This window comes from Elgaria multicarinata, chromosome 4, assembly GCF_023053635.1.
Source record: "Elgaria multicarinata webbii isolate HBS135686 ecotype San Diego chromosome 4, rElgMul1.1.pri, whole genome shotgun sequence".
NCBI classification, from domain to species: domain Eukaryota; kingdom Metazoa; phylum Chordata; class Lepidosauria; order Squamata; family Anguidae; genus Elgaria; species Elgaria multicarinata.
In genome coordinates this window covers 95232169-95256344 of record NC_086174.1, presented here as the reverse complement: position 1 = coordinate 95256344, position 24176 = coordinate 95232169, and the positions used below count along the sequence as shown (strand labels likewise).

The 24176-nt window shown below is 39.7% G+C and overlaps 1 protein-coding gene across 1 annotated transcript in view; it reads right to left on the bottom strand.

Annotated features, from left to right (window-relative positions):
* Nucleotides 1-24176, bottom strand: part of PREP (prolyl endopeptidase) — an 82684-nt gene that overhangs the window by 18553 nt on the left and 39955 nt on the right. Inside the window, exons 10-11 of the mRNA XM_063124839.1 lie at nt 14770-14873; nt 117-253 (exon numbers count right to left, since the gene is read on the bottom strand). Coding sequence (XP_062980909.1) covers nt 117-253; nt 14770-14873 — 241 coding nt within the window. The remainder of the gene's footprint in view (nt 1-116; nt 254-14769; nt 14874-24176) is intronic.

Sequence of the window (24176 nt, the reverse complement as noted above, 5' to 3'; positions counted from 1 at the left end):
TATTCTTTTGCTGCAAATCTGGCCTACATAATAAATTGGGCATCCTCTTAATATAAAATCATATGATTTTTTATTATTTTGACAAACTTTTTATAAGCCCCCAATTCTTTGCTTACCTGTAGCTGGGTGTGATAGATATGTTGAAGCCACCATAACCATAAAGGAAGGCAGGATGAGACCCATCTAATTTGATTCCTTTTTTGTGAACAATAAACATTGGGACCTTGGTACCATCTTTGCTGGGGTAGAAAACCTGGGATAGAGAAAAAATGTGAAATATCACTAGCATGGAATGTGTTCGCAGGAGTCTGAGTTGCAGGTACCTATTGTACTTTACAAAGGGAAATGAAAGTTGGAAATTTGTTTTTAAAGTTTTCAAATTTGTTCTTAATAGTTTCCATTTTTAAAAAAAGCTTTTAAATAGCTTTATGTTTTAATGGTAAGTTGCCTTGGAAGCCCTACTTGGACTGAAAGGTGTTTTATAAATTGATATACATTAAAAATAAATAAAATAAATTGAATGAACAAACACATATATAAACAATTGTAGTTTTCCAGACCAAGTTCAGAATGTTTAAATTCCTACAGGATAACAAAAGTTTGATTTTATGTTGTCTCTGAAATCCAACACAAATGAGAGAAATGGATGATTTCAATGGAGGGCTTCTCTAGGAAAGGAGTTCTACAGCACCAAACCCCCCACTGTAAAAGGCCCTCATCCTAGTTTCTGAGGTATTACTTTCCAGGGAATTGGTACTTTGAGAAAAGGTTGCCCTGTTTGGGCATGGTAGATCACACACAGGGAGAGGTACTTCCGTTCTTTGAAGTGTCGTTGTTTTTCTAAGGAAACACCAATGTCTTTGCTGGAATAAACCACACTGAAAACTAGGCAAGAGCTATTTTAGCAGCTAGCAGATAACTCCAAGAGGAGTATGATCCTCACTCCCATGTGACATCTAGTCAGAATATTTAGCATCGTGCCCACAGTTGGTAAAATTAAACACCGAACACCACTGCGAGTTCCCATATTAGCTCTTGCCCAATCACAGCAACACAGACAGAAGTTGTTTCAGAATCGGGGTGGGTGGGTAGGGGAGAAGAATGCAATGGAGAAAAATATTTGAAGATGCTTCTGCACACATTCCAAACAATCTACTATTTATGGTCACATGGCAAGCAACAGGTGACGAGGACATCTTCCAGGCCAGTCCTGAAAGCACTTCAGTTTAACAAGTCTTTCACAGAAGGACTTGCACAGAATAACAGACTTCTTGTCAATCTGTGACAGGAGCTGTTGAACCAAATTAACAAGGTGATGGAAACAGTATCAGACACTGGAGGGGGCAGAGGTGTGGGGGAGAAGGCCTCTGTGTAAGGCCCAGGAAACCTGCTGACAGAGACATTACTGAGTTAGATAGACTAGTAGTATACTACAGCTGATATATTTATGGTCCTCCTCTGTATCTGAATGCCATCTTTCCATATTGCATGACTTCAGGTTGGGTGTGTATTTCCAATGCGACACAATTAGTCATATGCATGATTTGAGCAGGATGATTGCCTAGATGAAAATGTGGTGGCCAGATATCTTACCAGATGTCCTCTGTGAAGGATTCATCTTGACTCCTTTCAATATGAGATGATCTCAGTTCAGTACAGTAGCACTAATCTAAATGCATTAGGAGCATCTTCAGGAAAGTTTTATCTGTAGTGTGTTCTGGTAGGAATTCAGCACAAGCCAATTACTTGTGTCTGTACTGTGGGAGTCAGATGTATTCTGAATGCCCATTTAAGCAAGCAAGCAAGCAACCAACCCACCCCATTCCACTCCCCCCATGGCTATCATAGGACTGATTTGTACAAGTAAAAGTACAGCCACTTGTATAAATGCTGACTGCTTGCTGCTAAACTTTCAATGTAATATAAAGGTTTCTATAAAGTAAGAGTGTCAAGTGCATAGATATGTCAAACAAAGCTGTTTTGGAAAATAGAAGAATCATTATAAATAATCAAGGAAGCCTTCAGGAGAGTTCATTTCACCACCCACCCATGGGGCCAGAAGCAGCGTCATGCTGATGGAGGCTAAGTGCCAGAACCCAGTCATTTAGAAAAATCCCTCGTTAGTGAGCCTGGCAGTCTAGCAGCAAATGGTTGCTGGAAATAAACTCACCAGGTGGCAGGAAAGAAAGAGAAGGAAGAGAAAGATAATTTTCAAAGCAGTTTCGACAGACATCCTGTAGTGGAGGCACATTTTGTTAATAAAATAATTCCGTTCTTTGAAGTGTCCAAGGCAACATTTCAAGGCAACATTTTGTTAACAAAATAAAAAAGAATTTAATTCCCTCTACAGAAATATCAAATGTCAAAAGGTTTGATACAAAGCAATCCTTGCATTATTCATGGTCTGTTTTAGGGTTAATGCGAGGGTTGTTTAACCCCCACATAACCCATGCTTGTTGGGTTCTCGCGGTATGACAATCTCTGAGTGGGGTTGCATACATATCCTGATGCCCATGGGAGCTATTGCTCATTGTGGATTAAATAACCCACAATGAGCTGTGGTGTGTCATCCGAATCTGGTCACAGAATCCTATTAACAATCTCCCAGTAGCAATTGGGAGCACAACGAATATGATAAATACATTTTTCACACTGAATAATAGTTACTTCATACTACAAACCAATAGCCCATTCAGCCCAGGAGTAGATTGGCAGAAGCTCTCTAAAGCTCCACTCAGAGACAATGCTTACCCTTTTATTAGAAACACTTTTAAGTCTTGTTTAGCTTCTAGTTGGGGACTGAGTGCGGGCAAGTCAACAGAAGTAGAATTCAACCAAGAGTGTAGTAATAATAGGCTGCCTTCTGAATAGATATACTTGCTATCAACAGAGCTTTTCTTAACACTCCAGCTGCTGGATTCTACACTGCATATGAACTTTCAGATAACAGTAATGTTTGGAATTGTTTTCAGAAGTCTAATCTTTTTTCAAGTTCAAACCTCACTATGGAGTTGTTGCTAATCTGCATGGAATAAAGTTGATGCAAAATTTAACAGCTCATTCTTGTTTTGATCAGGTCACTGGGAGCACTTTACAATTTGAGCTGTTTCACACATAACGGTGGTAAATTGTGTGTTAATTAACTAACCTATGGTTTGCAGGGTTGCGTGGTGCACTTCAGCCGCTTCCACTTTGCAAAATCAACTTCCAATCAGCCCAATCATAGATTGTTGTGTGACATGCGAACCTGGACACTATGGGTTGCTTGTAGCTTAAACCCAAACATAACCTAAAATTAGTTTACGTGCGAACAGGGCCATTCAGTGTAGCATCCTGGATTGAAGTATCCTTTGGGATAAAATTCAGGGAAGCGACAATACCTTAACTAAATAGCCTAATAAAGGTACTGCCCGAATATGAATGTTGTAAGCTTAAAACGATTATAAACGTAGATTTCAAGATTTACTAAAATGAACTTCACATTGTAATATAGGAGAAAAGGTTAGATTTTTTGTCATGCAATTTTGATTATTCCTCACCAGGATCTTCTCATATATGCAATAACATTTCAGAAAACCTCTTCAAATCAGTCTTTCCTAGTTTTAACACCTACTGCACCTTTGTTGCTCTTCTCTGAAAGGTGATTTGTTGTCAGTCTATTTATTAGATTTTACCGTACCTGCTGCCTGGAGGATCATCACTCTATGACAATGAAGGCCATCTATGCTTATGATCATTTATCTTTGCAGTGGGAAAACATTGTGCTAAGAATATTAATGACTTTCTATTTGCAGGGTCAGGCTATTTTCTAAGGTACATGAGAGATGCCTCAAGGGGGAGAAACAATTAGTTTGAGAAAAGCGATTTACTCTGCATGAGTATTGGCACAAGGAGAGTGAATAAGTTCTGAAGTAAAGCTGAAAGCTAACATCTGTGTAATGTAATTGTCAACTGTTTATTACTAAAAGGCTGTTTTGATGTAAAAAAAGGAACTCTTATAAGAATGCAGTGTTTAAGTGATAGAATCATGTAAAGTTTGCTTTTTTTAAGTGACAGTAGAGGGCACAACACTTAGGAAAGCCTAAAAATAATGTTAAATAAATCAAATTAAAAAAATAAAATCTCATAAAAGTCCGGAATCTTACTAAATTGTTGTTCTAATAGTGCTGATGGCAGCACATTAATGCAAGCAAAAGTAAACGCTCTTCTGATCATCACAAATAAGGTTATGTTCATTTGACCCGTCTCAGCTATATCATTATCATGTATCAGTGTACACATGTACTTCCACTTCACATGAGGGGCTGTGGCTCAGTGACAGAGCATCTGCTTTGCATGCAGAAAGTCCCAGTCCCCAGCATCTGCAGCCAGGGCTGGGAAAAAATCTTGTTTGAAACTCTGGAGAGCTGCTGCCAGTCTGTGTTGACAGTACTGTGCTAGATGGATCAAGGGTCTGATTCAGTAAATAGCATGTTCCTATGACACATACCCCATGTGAACCAAGGTTGATTGAGGAAAGATCACAGCCAATTATGTGAACTCATCTTAAGTTATAGACTTACAGCTTTATCAAAATCATATTGCAAACCACTACCAATATGAGTGAGCTTCGTGTGGCATCACTGAAGTGCCGACAATTTCACAGATATACTTTCTACTGCTTTACTAGAAGATGAGAGCAAGCTCACACATGCGCATGCTCTTTATTTGATGACTACATCAGAGTGTGATGACTTGTACACGGGAAACAATCGTTTCAGATTGAATGCTATAGCTGGAACAGTCATAATATTTCACAAAATATCCACACATCGTAATTTTTAATGGGAGAATGTCTCCCTTCAGCTCAGAGCCATTAACGGATGTATAGGTGCATGTGAATTACCTTTGAGTGTAGTGCAGTGAAAACTAATTTTCAAAAGAACGTTGCCAAATCCCATTCTTCCCAGCCACTGAAACACATGGCCAAGGGAGTGAATTTGCCATAGGCTGATCATAGCTACTAGTAAATAGTCAGCCTGCTGGACGCGTTTCAACATTAACAGCTCTTGAATGTCCTACTGCAGGTACCATAACATTTATAAACAATTTTTATGTGATTAAACCTTTCAGTGTGAAGGACCTCATGGCAGCGTGAAGGATCTCCATGTCCGAAGTACATGGCATGGAAGCTATTTCATGTAAATTAATCCCACTGTATACCAAGTTGTTTAGAAATGTTAGAGGTTACATATGGGAGTTCCACAATGTGGAAGACTTTCTTGGTAATGCTTAGGTGCCAAGTCAAATGTTTAAGCTGGCCCTAGGAAGATGTGAGAATGTGAAAATAAGACATTTATGGCCATTTCCTGCAATACTTCAAGAAAATACAAGAACACTCTCCCCCCCCCCCCCCCACTTAAGATGCATGAAAATGTAAAACAGAGTAAAACACGTGCTTATTTTCCATTGGTTCCTCTGAACCAATTTTCAGAGCTATTCATATACAACTTTTCTTGGAAAGGTCTGTACACTGGCCTTCTCAAGTTAAGGACTTCATATATCTTTCATGCCTTTTAAAAGTAATATTAAGTGGTTCTAATGAAAATGAGGACAGTAAATGGCTAGTTTATCTGCTCTGCCTATTGCAATCACCCTCAGATTATACAGTTGAGCGTGAAAATCAGAAATACAGAGCTGAATGAAGGATGACATCAGAGATAAAATACAAAAAGAAGAAATGCTAGATGAAATTGAATTGGGAACCTGAAGAAATTCAAGGTTCTAAATAATCAGCTGATTTAAGGAACTCTACAATATGACCCAGAGCATGGGTTGAGTATGGGTTGTCGCTGAATCGTGAGTTGCCATTAGGTGCGAACAGTAACAACAGCATGAGTTTTGGCAGTTGTTGAATCAAGAGTTGTTGTTGAATCATGGCTTGTTGTTACATGTGAACCCAGCACTATGGTTTAGCTATGGGTTATTAATCTTGAACAACTCAGAGAACCCATGGTCTGTTGTTGGGTTGTGAATTCTGGGTTGTTCGTGGTTAACAATCCATAGTTAAACCACAGTGAAGGGTTCACATGTAACACAAATCTATTATCTAACAACATATGGATAATGGATCCATATGTTGGCATATGGCGGCACATCTTAATTACCCACATGTTTTAGTTTTTTAACAGTTTTTAATGCTTTATGTGTATATGTTTTGTGTTTTAGAATTTTAAATTTTGTATACTCGTTTTAATCTTAATTTTAGAATTTCTGTAAACCTCCCAGAGAGCCCTGGCTATGGGAGCGGTATATAAGTACAATAAATAAATAAATAAATAAATAAACAAGTCACGATTTAACAACCACCGAAACTCAGGGCTATTGTTACATGTGAACCAGGCCTATTCAGGCTTTAGCTGCTATAGAGCAAGCACCACCCCCATGAGCACAGCACGCTCTTGCAAAAGGCACCAGCTGTTTAGGGGAGGGGCCATCACTCAGTAGTAGAGCACAAGCTCTGTAGGCAGAAGGTCCCAGGTGCAATTCCTGGCATCTCCAGGTAGGGCTGAAAAAAACCCGGCCTGAAAACCTGGAGAACCTCTGCTAGTCAGGTTGATAATGCTGGGCTGAATGGACCAAGGGTCTGACTCAGCATGAGGCATCTGCTTATGTTCCAATGTCAGTGCTCTCACCCAAACACTATTTCTGCCTTTATAACCATGGATGGGAATCTGAAGCAAGATGTTTGTTGTCTGTGCAGAAGTTCATAGGATATAAACATAAATAGCACTCTTTCAAGAGCTATTTTTCATTTTCTGGGCAGAGAACAGACATCTACAAACACACTCCATAGGGAGCGGGGAGAGATGCTAGAAACTTGAGTTGCCAAACAAAGACTGTTACTCTCCAATTAGATCTAATTTCAAAGCCAAAAAAAAAATTCTTTCATTTGCTGTAACAGACATTAAACAACTCCTCTGAGCATATCATCTACCTTCATTAAGGGAGTGCTGTTATTGTTAGGAACTAATGCTAATGAATATTATTTGTAAGACTGGCACAGCACTACTGAATACAGTTCAAAGAAGGCCATCTATAATTTGTCTTCTCTTAAAGATAGACATCTTCTGGGACTTATTACAGAATGTATTGCCTCTCCCATATATACTGGATAACAGGATTTCACACACCTTAACCCCAACTGAAAGATGTAAAAAGAGAAAGTTCTCTGTATTGAACTAGGAATATTAGAATTGATTACCTCATTTCTGTACTGCTCAGAGATGTAACTGTCCCAATATGCACTTTAGTTCCATCCAGTCTTTCCCTGGCTCCATACTTCTAAAACTAGTTTCATACTGATTTTGATAGTGTGCTAGGTTGCAAGCAGCATCACAATGGGAAAAACATAAAGCTAACCTAGAAACACACTGCACTATTTTCCCAGTCAAATTTGTGGTTCTAAATGCATGAAATCAATGTTCTTATACTTCTAACTAGTAACAATGGCAAAGTTTGTAATTACTGAATCTCAATTCTAAATAAATGGCATTAAAAAACTAGTGCTAATTTCTTCAAATTTAGGAACATAGGAAGTTGCCTCATACTGAGTCAAACCAGGTCCATCTAGCCCCATATTGTCGACACTGACTGGCAGCAGCTTTCCAGGGTTTCAGGCAGGGTTCTTTCCTAACTCTACCTGAAGATGCCAAGGATTGTACCTCGGACCTTCTGCATGCAAAGCAAGCACCCTAAGGTCTGTATCTACGTATCAACTCTTAATCCCACTCTACCTCCCAAATTCCTCAAATGTTGCCATGGCAGTATACCAGAAACACGGGCACACAGTTTCCAGGGTGCCTAATAAATGAATTTTTTTTTCAGGACTCCCTTGTGCTTGGGACACAACTAAGCACCCAAATTCAAAATTAGATTTTGGGGAGAATTCAATTCAGAATTCAGCTTAGGGGAAGTCATCCATCACTAGTTATATCTAGTGACTATCAGGATGAACAATCTTATCTATATGTCCTATGTATCTCTGAGCACCCTGTAAGTTTTTTTAAAAAGGTATCCCATTTCCGTAAAACTGTTTTGAGTCCTTCAACAAAAGAAATGGGAAACTAGAGATCTGAGAGAAGATTATTGTCTGTCTTGGGAATACTGGTGTTATAAGAAATAATAATGTGCTAATTGTTAATCCAAAGAAGTGAAATCAATCTGTATTCATAGAAGAATATTTGTGTAAGCTGCAGTAAAAAGGATAAAGTCCCGGCCCTTCTCAGTGTTCCATTTCAGAAAGAATACTGAAGGGGGAGAGAGGAGCAAATGGACTTTACCCTTCCTTTGAGTAAAGATGAACTCACAGTAAAACTTAAAATACATCTTTATACAGAGTACTGCAGTCCTTTAAAGATGAGAAAAGTGTTCCTTTAAATTTCCATTAAATATCTTTTAAGTATGTAGTACCTATTCCATTTTCTATACAGTAAGCAATTTGTGAGAGTTTGGATCAATAGCTATGGATTGGAGCAGGTCTACTTTCACTCAACACCACCTTTTAACAAGAGGCATTTGAATTCAAGTTTGGAATCAAGCCTTGCATCTCAACATTATTATTCATCAGTCAACCTTTCAACTAGCCACTTGAAGTAAATTTCTTCCAACTATGTATCATGCTAGAAACCACTGTTCAAACCATCTTGATGTATTGCAGGTGGGTGAGCTATTAAAATTACCTATTCACAAAAAGTATTCATCTCATCTGTTAAGCAGGATAACAGATTCAATGGAAGACAGGGACCTGTACTTTTAACAGCAGTGTAGAAGAGTGAGGATTTGTGGGTAAAGCTCATAATGCAGCATTGAGGAAAGCTGCACATGCTCAAGTTACTTATCCCTCATTTCACCTGGTCACCAAAGATGTTGAAAAAGGAAACAATGTTCAACAGTATTTCATAAAGAGTCCAGGCATTCTTGGTTTCAGCTTTGGCTGCAGGTCTCTGGATTTTCATTGTTATTTGTTATGCATTGGATACCTTCAAACATCATGCTAAGCTACGTGTGGAGAATGTTTTTCAAATTGAGGGCCTCATTTCAACATGCGTAACCTTCCATGGGTGGTGCATGCCTGTGGTGGGTGGGGCCAAAGCTAACACACACACACACACACACACACACACACACACACATGCCAATTCACAAAGAAAGCAGAAAGCCTAGGAGAAAGCACAGAAAGAAGTCCAATCTTAAAAAAGGAAGCAGCAATGAGGCAGGAGGTGCAGGTGGGTGGAGTTGCCATGGTGAGTAGGAGCTGTTCAAGGGAACCCTAGATGAGCTGTGGACAAGATGGGAAGCTGTTTTTACCTCCAAACTCCTTCTCTCGGCCACAGATAGGAAGGGTGGAGAGTATAAGTCCAATACTCGCAACGGCTCATTCACATTGCCCTAAGAAATGGTTTAGCATGACATTCAAAGTCTAGAAAGGCACAGCTGCAAAATAACTTTGCCTACTGGGTGGTCTAAAAGTGTACTAAACACTGTTTCATGAAATACTTTAGAAGAACTATCATGACACGTCTTTTCTTGAAAAATATATAGAGATATCTGCAAGAAAGGAGTAATTTAAGTAGCACTGAGATGCCACAGTGATAAGAAAATTAATCTGCCCATATCTTGTAGACTTATTTGTTGCCTCTGTGCCAGCAATAACCCATCATTTAATGCTGGAAAAATATGAGAGGTAAAGACATCCATGTTTTCATCAAGGCCAACAATTGAGAAGAAAATGATGTTTAATTCTGACTTTGTAAAAGTGGTTGGGAGCAGATCTGAGCTGAAACTCCTCAGTTTTTTGCAAACATTTTCAGCAGTGCTGAAAAATATGCCTCCAGCTGAAGATTTGTTTTGCTTTCTTTGAGAAAATGGTCACATATTCGTTGATATTGCCCTCACCTTCACTTGCCCCTCAGTGACATCATCATTTAAATAAATCTGATTGGCTGTATTAAGATGTCAACCTATTTACTGCACAAACCCTGATAGGTGGGATCATCCACATGACTAATCAGAAGCAGCAGGTTAAAAAAAATGCTCTGAGGTAGCTGGAAGCAGCTTTCGTAGAACTCACATCTCTCTACAGGAGAAACAATAGTGCTGAACAGGTCTGAAAAAAGGTAATGTTGGCACAATTAAAGTGTTTTTTGGGGGAGGGAGGAATCCTGAAATTGCTAGTCTCACTTGAAAATCACAACTGGATAATATTTGGCACCACTCTAGATGGAAGCATTGGGTTTGTATATGGTGGCAAATATCACACACCTTGCATTCTAAGTACATATTACTAAATTTTGATGCTTTGATACAAAGCTAGAGGATCTGGTTGAAGGAGGCAATAAAAAGTCTAAATTCTGTTAAAAATCAAACAGCCAGCATCTATCTATTCCTTGTGGCTAGGAGATAGCTATTTCACAATGATGCTAGCTAACAGCAATTTATTTTTCCAAAGAACAGAGCAGGAGACAGCTCTTCTGAAATATGAACCTTTTAAATTGTGTTAAGGATGATGCCCCTTAGCAGGATGACAAAGACACTGAATATTAGTTCTTATCAGCAGAGGACCATTTATCTATGCTTGGGAAGATACTAGAGAAAGAAAACCCTCAATAAATCCTTCTTAAAAAGTATCATCTGAAGTTCTCATTTTGTTTCACAAGGCCATTTATGAACTTTACTAGAACTTTTTTTAAAAATGGTTCTCATTACAAAATAAAGTTAGAACATTTAATACTCAAAAATGACACACTAGTAAAGATAGCAAGATTCAGGAAAGGTGTGGGAAGATATTGTGAAGCAATTTCTGTTACACCTGTGCCAATTAAATTCAGTTCTGATTCATCCTCAACCTTTGTTGAGATTACCAGTCGTGCTAACCATTTCATAGAAAAAGTTCTATGTGAAGGGAAAGGATGGTCCTAAACGTGTTTCGACTTCTGAAATGCACCAATATTCTATTCTATAAGTTGTTTAAATATAACAAAAAAGGAGATATATTAAGCTCACTATGCGGTCCAGATGTTTGTAAATGAAGGTTTCTATCAGTCAAATGACAGAAATAAACTCTATTCACTGAAAAAGTGATTCTGTTTTTCTGTCAGATCCGAAACATGTGGTGAAAATCCAGGCATTTAAAAGAATATGATCCTGTTCTAAAGGCTAGGTTCAAAATCAGGGATGTGTGAAAGGTATGTACTAGCACAGCACAGCAACATTGTTCTGTCCATCACTATACTAGGGTATATTGCACTTCGTGCACAACTTGTAGATTAATAATAATAACAGTAATAAATTGCAGAACCTATAGAGTAGCCTACCAGTATGAAACTTTGGTCCAACCACTCTCTACCTCTCGGTCTTTCTCGCTGCTGGAAGCTCCTGCTCCTTTGGCTCAGGAAAATTAAGAAAGTCATGTGGAGGACAAGAAAACATAGCAGCAGTCGAGGCAGCAAGTGGCACTGATGGCACTGACAAGCTTGAACTAGCATTCAATTTGCTGGTATGCACATTGATGGGTTAAACAACCCAGAGTTAACCTAACAAAAATCATAGGTTAACTCTGAGTTGTTTAGCCCATAAACAACCCAGAGTGTCCAGGTTTGTACGTCATACTAAGAACCTACAAAAAGGCCATTCGTATGTTGTTTATGTAAACCGGAAGCAGCTTTCGTAGAACTCACATCTCCACAAACTGTGGGTTCATTAACCCAAGATCTGACATTATGATGTGTAAACTGGATCCACATGAACTCTCTTTTGACGTTACAGATTTCCAGGAGCTCTTACCTACTATCCCTTAGTGATAGGTATCAACTACATAAATTTCCCCCTTCTTCCTCTACTTTAACTGTCAGGCAAGTATTACTTCTCTCCTGAAGCACAGAAGAGGCCAAGTCACGTGTTTATAAAAACTTATAATTATTGAAAAGATGAATGGGTAACAGTCAGTGTCTTATTACTAAATAAGTTATATTCTGTATCAAATTACTAATCAGGGCATTCAACAAGCCCTTTCTTTCTTTTTATTCTTCTCCCCTTCAGCTGTTTTGGTGCTGTCTCTTTCTCCTCCTTCTCTCTCAGTACTTTTGCTCCCTTTCTTGGGAAGAAATTACTCTTTGCAAATCCCTTTTAAAATTTTGTCTTCTACACATTTGGTTTTAGGAACCTTCATAGGGTTTAACTTTAAAAAATATGGCCCTTTCCTTAAACAGAATCAACTGTCATCCTCAACCACTCATGGTCCTTTCCCTTTAAAATATTTCCATAACTGCCCAGACAATCCCTGCGGCCTATCATTCTGTATTTCCTAAAGTAGCGTTGGGATCAAAGCAATTGGCTTCACTTTGACCATTTCAGCTCTTATAATCTTGGCATGCCAAAATAAATGTGACTGAAATCTGAACTAGAACAGTTGGAGATTTAATCCATGATGGAGTATCAGCATGAGGTAAAAATAGGAGCAGCAGAGAAAAGCCAAGCTTACAGGTTCACAAGGAAAAATGAGGAGGCATGGTCTTTATATAAATCATATGAACAGTTTACATTACAACAGTAAGGCTCAGTTAAGCACAAATGTGCAAACTTCTCTCTGCTCCTACATAAACTTTTGTAGCCCCCAGGGAGAAAAATAGTAAGAGAAAAAGCATTTAGATAGTCTAACATAAAACTTTCAGTTTTAAAACGAATGTTTGCATAATTTAATATGCAATTGATGCAAGTATAGAAGTGATTTTAGATTCCACAAGCATTTTAACCTAAGATACCCATTAGACTTTTCCTCTCACTGATACACTTTAATTACACGGGTATTTGAATTCAATTATTGCCATATCACCGAATCTAGGAACACTGTACTTTTTAAAGTTACAAAACAATGTATTTTTTACAAAAACACAAGATGAAACTCCTTCACCCTTGAAGGTAACGTGATGCTTATGCCCATAGTGCATTTTCTGTAAACTGCCCAGAGAGCCCTGGCTATTGGAGCGGTATATAAATGCAATAAATAAAGAAATAATAAATAAATTTGTATTAAGCAACAAGTGTGGCCCTGCAACAAAATGTTGCAGTGTGGGGTGTTTCTGTTCATGGTTCTAGCCACTCCATTCCATCCGTCTGCCCAATTTCCTCTCCCATACCCACCAACAGTTAACTTAGCATTCCACATCCAGTGAGAATGCTTAGTCCACCTTGAGAAGACTTTGGATATTTTTTCCATTTTTGGGTGGGGGGTGGGGAGGATGGGATGGACAAACTGTTGCCTAATCCCAGGTACAGTATAATATAGGATTTCTTGATTAATTTACATGGGAAGCTCTCATTTCTGCCTCTGGGACATTTAAAAATAGCTTCTTTGTGTGAACCAATAGCCTATCCAGACGATGAGAGATTTCTCTCTACAACCTTTTAAAATCTATGGTCTCTTCCTTCGCCAGCCACTCCATTCTATTCCCCTCCACATCCAGTTGTCATGTGTGTGTTTTTCCTCTGAGTCAGTCAACATTCTGCCCCACAGAGTCCTCTTTGGGCTGTTTTGCTCCCTTTAGGAGTTTTCATTCTTAATGTTTCATACCCGTGCAAACCTTTGGAGGGGTATGAAACAAATCTGCTCACACCTCCTTCTGTGCATGAGTGGTTTGGTTTTGGTTGACGAGAGAGTTGCAACAAATTGTTGCTGTGGATCCTCCCTTCTAGCAAGGGTGCTCCTGTCCAGGTTTCAGCTAACTATGCAGCCAGCCACCCTCACCCCCTCTAGGTTATTACACACTGTATGCAGATGAAGCAGGAACTCTGGGAAGAAGAGGAAGGCACACAGACATAATTTCCTTGGGCTTACAATTGGTCCCAGCATGCAGCTGAATTCTGGTTCCAATCTAGGTTGCTGATGAGCTGAGAGAGGGAATGGGGAGAAGAACAGTAAAGGATTCTGGGTGGCGTGAGGAGAACAGATGATGCAGCAAGCAAAAAAGCAGTCCTTGAAGGCTGAGGAAAGGAGCTGTCTAAGCTGGTTGGGTGTGCTCTGGAAAGTGGAGAGAGAAAATGGACCCTGGCTTGTTTTGGACCCCAACAGCTATATCCTAACCCCAGAAAAATTCCAGGAAAGTTATAGGACAGCCTGGAGGAATTCCCAGGTCGACACAGGGGTGTAGGGAAGTCCTGTGAGTAAGACTGGAGACATGCTCCCATTTGCTTAGACTGCGAGCACCTTCCAAGCAGACAGAGAAAAAGGAGCAGGACCTAAAGTCATGGTGTCCCCCCCACAACCACTCAATTCTGTCTCTCGCTTCTCTTCCTCCACCTGGTCACTCCATTTTTCTGATTTATGAACTGACATCAAACCAGAGCTTGGACATAACATGGAACTGTGACTACAAGCCAGGATCTTTATACTGAAGCTGAATTTGGAAGGAAATGCTCCAATAGCAGTCCAGGTTACAAGTCCCTTTGCCATCAATACAATTGGTTGGGGACTCCAGAGAGTTACTTTGAAGATAATAGAGCATGACTGATAGCAAGCACCAGTTTTTAATTGTGAACAGCACAGTATGGCACAATAATAAGCACCACAGACTTAAGGATGCTTCTTAATAATTTATCGCAGGAACTGAAAATGGTGCAAAATATAATCAGATGTCAATTCAAACGTGATTTTAACCAACTGCAACTTTTGTTAGCTTTTGCAGCAGATTATTAGAACCTAGAAAGAACACACAATAGTATTTCTTTACTTACCTGTACTGTTTGGTAAGCTGAAGGATCAAACCCTTTCACTGTGACCTCTCGGAAAACTCTTGGCTCTAGCTCTTCTTTGGTCAGATCACAGTGGTAAATAATACCTAAACATATAATTCAAGTTTGTCAGTCAACTAATTCAGGGTCTGTTCATTCAACAAAACTCACAAGACTCTGTAAGTCAAGGGTGGACAACCTGTGGCCCTCCAGATGTTTTGGCCTGCCACTCCCATCATCCCTCACCACCAGCTATGCTGGCTAAGGCTGATGGGAGTTGTAATGTAAAACATCTGGAGGACCGCAAATAACTTACCCTTGCTCTACTGCTTGTATACCAAATACGCTGTATAACCCACAAAGTAACCATCCTATAATACTTAAGTTATATTGGTTGTATACATGGGAGGCTCTCTGGGCAGTTTACAAAATTAAGACAATTCAAAGTATAAAACAACAGTATAAAACCATAATATAAAATACAGTATAAAAGCAGTATAAAATATAAACGAATATGTTTATCAAATGTTTTTAGCCAACATAAAAACTGTTCAACTTGATGAAGTTGATGGATTTTCAGCCTGCTATAATAAATATATTTCAAGAAGTAGTTAATATTCTTTTCCTTTCTTCCCCTTCAAAATAAATGATAGTTGCAACCCCCATTCCCTCTAGAAAGCCTCCCAAAAGCATCTACCTAAAAGCAAGAGCATTCTTGCTTTTATTTAAAATGCACTTTAGAAAACAATTATTTTATAAAATAATTCCTACCGGTAATAACCCTTTTAATCATACTTGCCTTCACATAAGTAAGGCCTTTGAAATAGGATAAAATGTTTTATTATATACAATGCAAAAAGCTAGTAAAGCACAACTCACAGATTACCCAATATGATTACCTTTCTACTTAGAACAACCTTTGTACTTGGCTGTAGCAATTTCAGATCTCTTCCTATCCACAACCCACCTCAAACGTGGTCAAATGCTCTGTATTTCAAATAATATTGTTCCTTTCCAGAACAAAATAAACTCATATAAAGCCCTTCTCCCTGATCATGCGTGTTCGTTTCCCCTCATTGCATAATGGAGTTACTCACACCAACCTCTAACAATGTTGTGCTGCTGCAATTGCTTGTCGGCATGGGATGATAGTAAATGTCTGACAATGTTTTTACTTGCTAAATCTTGTATTTTTATGAGTGGGACATGTGCATTTTTTAAATCTGCTTATTCAATTTTACTTTTATTTTATTTTTACTTCTAATCAACTGTAACTGCTTTTATATCATTGTATTCACAGTGCTATTCTACTTTGCTGGTCTTGTGGCCGTAATAAACTACTACACAATGTTGCACTAGCTTAGTGTGCACTTGAAGTTGATAACCCAGGGAAGGGAAGGGGAATTCTCACATATTGAATTTTGCCTATATAGTGCAAAGTGATTCCTCCTCTTTATATGTGAATGTAAATATGCACATTCAAAGTAATTACACGAAGCCTACCCTTCTGCCTTGTTTAACTGCTTGTGCAGTGATATTTGCTTTAATGAAAATAAATTGTTTTGTTGTTTTAAAGAAAAACTGAACAAAATGTGTTGGGCAACATGCATCATAGAATTACTGATCTAAATGTCAAGTTAGATTGGAGGAGAATCCTTTCCCACTGCCGAAAGTTGTTCCACTACCAAACCAATGAGGCAGTTTAACAGCACATTCAAAGCAATGTATAGGGATTTAGCAATTATTACTGACAAAAAAAATGTGTTGTTCAGTTCTTGTATACTTTCTTAGGGATATGCACAACAAGCACGATCCTAGGAATGTACTCTTCCTTTTTTAGTAATTGCTTTCTGCTGGAAAGAAATTCTATGATCCATACACTTAATACCAGTTTTGTGTAAAGTAAGATTTTAATGAAGAAAGAATGGCTGCTTCCAGACAACACAATAAACTGTCTGGTAATAATCAACTCGACACTTGTTTTATCTAAGAGCTACTCCCCACACAACATGATAATATTCAACCATGGTGTGGATCAGCGTTGAATTGTCTATTAGTCCATGCTGAGTTGACTCAGTCATTTCCCTACTCTCCCTCCCTCAGTCCTCCCAGTAGTATCCCATCAGGCATTGCTGTTGACAATCTGTCCTGCCAGCTGGACTAGAGCGGCAGCCACTGCTTTGACCATTCCTGCCTTGCAATACTGTGGTTGATGAAATAACCAATAGTGGCCAAGGAAATAACTACACAACATGGTGGTTCAAATAGCCAACTCTGCACAACGTTGATTATTGGCGTTGATTATTTCAGCCAAATAACCAACTGTTGGTTAAAAATCTCCTTCTACACAACATGATAACCCATGGTGGGTTAAATAATCAACCATCAACTATTTAAATCACCATTGGTTATCGTGTTGTCTGAACCCAGTCAATCATACATTGTTTTTAAGAGAGGCTAATTTTGTTATTATTGTTTTTTAAAAAAACTACAAAATCCTAGTGGAGATAAGAGTAAACTAATGATTTCAGAAACTAATTATTCCCATCATATACTTGATGGCCCCAGGGAGAGGTTTCATCTCTCTGATAAATGTAATGTGCCAAGGGTTAAAAGATGGCTTCTCTGCCAAAGGGTGGCTATAAGTGGCTACATGCCACATTTGCATTCCTTAATGGTGGACATCATATCCTAGCAGACAAAGGGAAAAACTTTTGACCAATAGAGCATCGAATGTAACCTATAACTCATTGAGATTGTAGACCTTAACTTGAAAATTGAATGTAACTTAACTTGCAAATCCAGAACTGGCCAATAGAAAGGTTAGAAAGAGACTAACACCCTCTTGTAGTCAGGGCCTATATATACTGTGAGATTCCTTTGTTCTGGATGCCTCCATTTTATGGAACCGGAGAGTGCCCCCATACTGCAGTATCAGAAGTAAATGGATTAAGTGTATTCTCCAGCCTTGTGTGTTTGATTGGCTATTAACGTGCCGGGGAAGCGGGCCTTTAAATCCCTGGTTAAGGGACAACTACAAAATCCTAGTGGAGATAAGAGTAAACTAATCATTTCAAAAACTAATTATTCCCATCATGTACTGAGGGAAAGGAAGCAGCAGCCAGGCACCTCTCCATCATGCCAGGGTCCAGCTCCAGCTTAGAGCCCCCTCCCTCCTGCTAACAACTGTCACTACTGAGGCCATCAGAGAGGGAAAGGAAGTAGTAGTCAGGCATCCCTCCATCATGCCTTTAACTATATGAGGCTATAAGCGGGAGAGGGAAAGGAAGCAGCTGCTGAACTTTGCAACTAAGAATCTAGTGCCTGAATATGCTTCTTTTTCTTTCCTCCCTCCCAATTCCCTTTCCTTTTCTGTCATGGTTGTTGTTTTTGGGATTGTAAGCCTGTGGGCAGGAACTGTCTTAAAAAATATTTTTGTAAGCTGCCTTGAGAGCCTTTTTTTTTTTGCTAAAGCGCAGGATAAAAGTGTTATAATAAATAAATAAAGGTGGACCTTTAGTTAAATTCTTATATCATAAAAATAAACAAAAAACAGAAGCAAAATAGCTTCTGGTTCTGCACCTGGTTTACTACTAGCAGAATTAGCTTGAATATGGGATGGCAAACATTTTTGGCACTGACCTCAGTTTTGCCCACTCCTGCTCAGAATGTCATGTCATTCTGCATTTGTCCTTTTTTAAAAAACAAACAAACTTCAGGCTTGTAGTTAGTCTCCTGCCTAGCTGCAGATGAAAAAAAGTGAGACAGAGGCAACCTTGGTGCCACATTTCCAATGGTGCAGGTGTAGTTATGGCTGCCTGCCTTGGCCTACCATTTAGGTCAGGAGCAAACGAATAGGAGCACTAGCAGTGTAGAAGTGGTAGACAACCACTTTTACCTCATGACGGCTTTGCATTTTCATGAAATCAACATTTAGATGCTACTAAGCTATTGTGTGCCAAATCTATTGGGCAGTTTAGGGGTGCGTGTGCTCTACTCCAGAGAAAATAAGTAATTCTGCCCTTATTTATTTATTTATTTATTTATTTTAATACATTTATATACCGCCCCACAGCCGAAGCTCTCTGGGCAGTTTACAACAATTAAAAATAGTAAACATTAAAAGTATACAAAAATTTTAAAAAACATAAAAACAGTATGAAAACAACAACAGTATCCATTTAAAACAACAATCCTGGGGTCCATTAAAAACAAACTTAACGTTGTTAAATGCTGTTAAAATGCCTGGGAGAAGAGAAAGGTCTTGACCTGGCACCAAAAAGATAACAACGTTGGCGCCAGGCGAGCCTTATCGGGAAGATCATTCCACACTCGGGGGGCAACCACTGAAAAGGCCCTCTCCTTTGTTGCCATCCTCCGAGCTTCCCTCGGAGTAGGCACTCGGAGGAGGACCTTAGATGTTGAGCGCAGTGTATGGGTAGGTTCATGTTGGGAGAGGCGTTCCGTCAGGTATTGCAGTCCCAAGCCATGTAGGGCTTTATAGGTTAAAACCAGCACCTTGAATTGGGCTCGGAAACATATAGGAAGCCAATGCAAGCGGGCCAGAATCGGTGTTATATGCTCAAACCTCCCTGTTCCAGCTATCAATCTGGCCGCCGCATTTTGCACAAGCTGCAGTTTCCAGCCCGTCTTCAAAGGCTGCCCCATGTAGAGGGCGTTGCAGTAATCTAATTTGGAAGTTACCAAAGTATGGACAACTGAAGCTAGGTTATCCCTGTACAGATAGGGGCGTAGCTGGGCCACCAACCGAAGTTGGTAGAAAGCACTCCGTGCCACCGAGGCCACCTGTGCCTCAAGTGACAAAGATGGTTCTAGGAGAACCCCCAAGCTACGAACCTGCTCCTTCAGGGGGAGTGCAACCCCATCCAGAACCGGTTGAACACCCTCCATCCGATCAGAGGAACCACCCACCAGCAGCATCTCAGTCTTGTCTGGATTGAGTTTCAGTTTATTAGCCCTGATCCAGTCCATTGTCGCAGCCAAGCACCGGTTCAGCACATCCACAGCCACACCTGATGAAGTTGAAAAGGAGCAGTAGAGCTGCGTGTTGTCAGCGTACTGATGACAGCGCACTCCAAAACTCCGGATGACTGCACCCAACGGTTTCATGTACATGTTAAACAGCATGGGGGACAAGACCGACCCCTGTGGAACCCCATACCGAAGAGTCCACGGGGCCGAGCAATGTCCCCCAAGCACCACCTTCTGGAGCCGTCCTGCTAAGTAGGAGCGGAACCACTGCAATGCAGTGCCCCCCACTCCCAGCTCAGCCAGACGTTCCAGAAGGATACCATGGTCGATGGTATCGAAAACCGCTGAGAGATCAAGGAGAATCAACAGAGTTACACTCCCCCTGTCTTTCTCCTGACATAGGTCATCATGCAGGGCGACCAAGGCTGTTTCCGTGCCAAAACCAGGCCTGAAACCCGACTGAAATGGATCCAGATAATCAGTCTCATCCAAGAGTGTCTGGAGCTTGCCCGCCACCACCCGCTCAAGGACCTTGCCTAGGAATGGAACATTTGCTACCGGCCTGTAATTACTAAGATTTTCCGGGTCCAAGGAAGTTTTCTTCAGGAGTGGTCTCACTACCGCCTCTTTCAGACGGTCTGGGACCACTCCCTCTCGTAGAGAGGCATTAATCACCTCCTTGGCCCAGCCGGCTGTTCCATCCCTACTAGCTTTTATTAGCCAAGAGGGGCAAGGATCCAGAGCAGAGGTGGTTGTCTGTGCTGTTAAAATTATACCCCAAATTCTATATGCGGCAGAAATCTGAGAAGTAACTAAGCACGTGTTAGAAGTCCTGAAAAATAAATTTATGAGGCAGATAATGGGGCTTTCCCCTGGGACCCCAGCAGCCCACCTTAGAGCGGAGTTAGGTTTTCCATCAATAGTGGCAAGAACTGATTTATTTTACCTTGGACACTGGCACAGGCTAAATGGAATGGAGGATCACTCCATTACCAAGCTTTGTTGACTTGAGCAATTAAGTTCTGATGGCTGTGCTCAGCAGTGCCAAAACAAGCTAGAGATTTATAATCTTTCTATGAAAAAATATTTAAGACTCAGACCACATGCATTTAGGAATTGGATTTTTGACCACAATTCTAATCAGGTCAGGCAGTTATTGTTGATGCTTGATTTTCCACTTAGTACCCCAACTTAAGGTCAATCCTGCAACACCACATTATTTTGAGGCATTGACCTTTGCTCAACTTCGAAGGGATTTTACAGAACTAGGTTCCAGAAGATGCCCTCTACATATCTCGATAGGAGATATCTAGGAATCCCAGTCACAGAATGGAAATGTATATTTGGTTGCAATCAGACTGAAGATATCGCTCATTACATGCTGTTCTGTCCTTTGTACGTGGATCCTAGAGGTATTTTTTGTCATCTATTATTCAGCTGTACTCGGATCGTACACCTCATTAAGAAGTAATAGAACTCCTAGCCGATAAGCATCTATTTATCACATACTCAGTAGCCCAATTTACTCTGGCAGCCAAGAAGCTGCGGTCCCGCCACGTCAAGAAATATGATGTACTATAAATCTTATCCTTTTAGATTTGAGTGGTCAACCTTCTTAGTGGATGGCAAACACGGTTTGTCCTTAATAGCTTTGTTGAGTTTGTAATTTTATTTAAATCAAAGTTTTGAATTGGGAAAAGTCTCTTTTTAACATTTTTATGCATTGTAACGGCCTACAGCTATATACAATAAGGTTTATGTGTGTGGAAAAAACACCTCATGAAAACCTCAACTGCTAGAGGTTTCATGCTAGAATTTCAGCCCTCTGCCACCACTAGATGTATTTTATTCCGTTATCCTGTGCCCTAAAGTATACCAGGGCAACAATGTTGCTGCTGTATAAACTGCTGTATAAACTGTAGTCCATGTGGGTATTGACCTCCACTAACGTTTAGTTGCTGCTGTGTAAATTACAGTTTATACAGCAGCAACTAAATGTTGCTGCTGTATAAACTGTAGCTCATGTGGGTATTGACCTCCACTAAGCCTCATTGGATCAATAACAATGTTTTTATTTTTTATAAATATCAATAACAGTTCATGTCCTTCCAAAAACAGCTAAAACAGTAAAACCAGCACAGACCAAAGTATCTAGCCCCCCTCCCCCCCCCAGGTTCCAATCTAATGCCCCGCTTCAACTTCCAACTGTCATTGGAAGGTCTCCCTTTCCCCTTTAATAGTGCAAGCCTTCTCAAAGCCCCTTGGACCAGGAATAAAGCTAAATTACTATAGAGTTCTACCATCAGTAAAGCTAACTTCAGCAATGAATATAATCCAAACTTAATAAAATCAACAGATCCCCATTTTGCCACAAACTTGTCCACAGAAAATCACTGGAATGTAAAGGGCTTGATTTTGGTTGGATCATATCAACAATTAATTTGGATTTTTTGTTCCCCAGGATAACGTAAAGGCAACCTAAGTAAGTGTGTGTGAAGGTCATTTTCCAGAGCTATTATGAAATTAATGTCTGCATTTAAGAGATAACAATTTGAAACCACTGGATTAAGGTGAATCATATTTGCAAAATATGCATGCTTCTACCAACATGGCTTTTTAAAGAAAAAGAGAAAAGAAAACGGATTACTTTTTCCCATGTTATTTTTATTTTAAACTTAAGTTCTTGCTTGAATGGTTGTTTCAGCCACCATTATAGTGATGGCACATTGATTTCCTCCAGTATATGCAATTACAGAATATCTTTCTTCTTCCAAAATCTCATGACACACATTACTTTATGGGTACCAGAAGGCAGAAGGGAAACTAGCTTTCATCTATCTAATTGCTTGCTGCTAATATTACAGGTTCTTTCTCACACGTGCATTTCTCACCATCACAGCAATTTGCGCCTGTCTTTTACAAACAGCCTCTTTGTAGTGGGCTCCTCTTTTTTCAACATTTTATAGTTTTTTGGGGGGAGAACGAACTGAAACTCTAGTAAAGAAATGCAGAGGCTGTCACACCTAGTGCCAAAACAGATATCATTTTAAATCTGTATCTAGCAGCTACATGTTTCTCCCCCATTTTTAACCTAGAGTAGATGCAGTATCCACGATTCTTATCTTTAAAGCCGCTCTACATTAGGGTCCTGATCTAAGGTACAATCCCTTCACCTACTAGAGATTAACAATGAAAGAAAATGAAGCTGCTAGATACTGATTTAAAGTAATGTCTGTTTTGGCCCCTAGATGTCTTATTAGAATGAAATCTGTCCGGTAAAGTATAAGAAACTATGAGGGCAAAGCAATTATTTATTTAAAACACTTCTTCTCTAGCTCTCCAACCATTCAAAAAACTTGTAAACAGATTTATTTATTTTTTTAAAAAAAGTGTAAGCCATAATTCTATAAAATAGCAGAAGATGCTGTAATGATGCAATTTGTAATACTTCTCAATGTGCTGAAATGCAGAGCTGCAACAACTGCCAAGTAGAAAGTGGGGGCAGGCTATGGGGGAATGTTACGTTATGATTGCAGCCAGCACAACCACATTAAGCTAAGAACAGTTCCTGACTTCCCTTCCCCAAGAAAGGGAACCACAATATGACTCTATCTACAGGAAACAAATTTGTTGTCCAACTGCTACAGAAGAACAAACAAGAATGTAATTTTCATGCTTCTTCCCTCTTTGAGGTAGATTACAAGACTGCTGTTTAGAATCCATTGGCATAACTACTGATCTGTAAATTACAGGGTAAAAGAATCAAGTAAATTTACTAATCTGGCTGAACTGGTAGTTATCATTTCCTGACTACTGCGCTTGGAAAAGACAAATTATGCTTTTCGTTAATAGCCAAAGCCATGATCTGTCAAAAGCTACTGTTAGAACGTCATATCTCCCTGCTTATTATGTAGCTACCGCAATGATAATTGCCAACAGCCTAATGCAAATTTATACTGGCTATTTGTGAATAGAATGGGGAAAGCTCCTGTATTCATTTACTGGAGAATGAACCCAGCTTCACATTGGTTGGGACAGCCCTTGGAGTTTGATATAGTGAAGCCTTCGAGCAAACTTCTGTAGCTGTCATAATTGTGCCTGCCCTGTCTGAGTAAAGACACACCCACCGGCACTCTGCCATGGTCCCTGCCTATAACCAACCTGATGGAGAAGTTCGTCCACTCCATTCCCCTGAAGGGGGGTACCCTACAGCAGGGGCAAGAGCTATGTGCTCATTAGGGAAGGCTGCCAGTTAGTGACAGATAAGACTGCCACTAATAACCCGAGGAGCATACCCCTGAGGTCGCCCTAGTATACATGCCAAATTTCAGGTGTTTAGGTTTCCTGGTCTTGATGCTATGGTGCTGATAGATGCACATCCTCTTTTACTATTATACATATAGCATGTTTTGTGAACA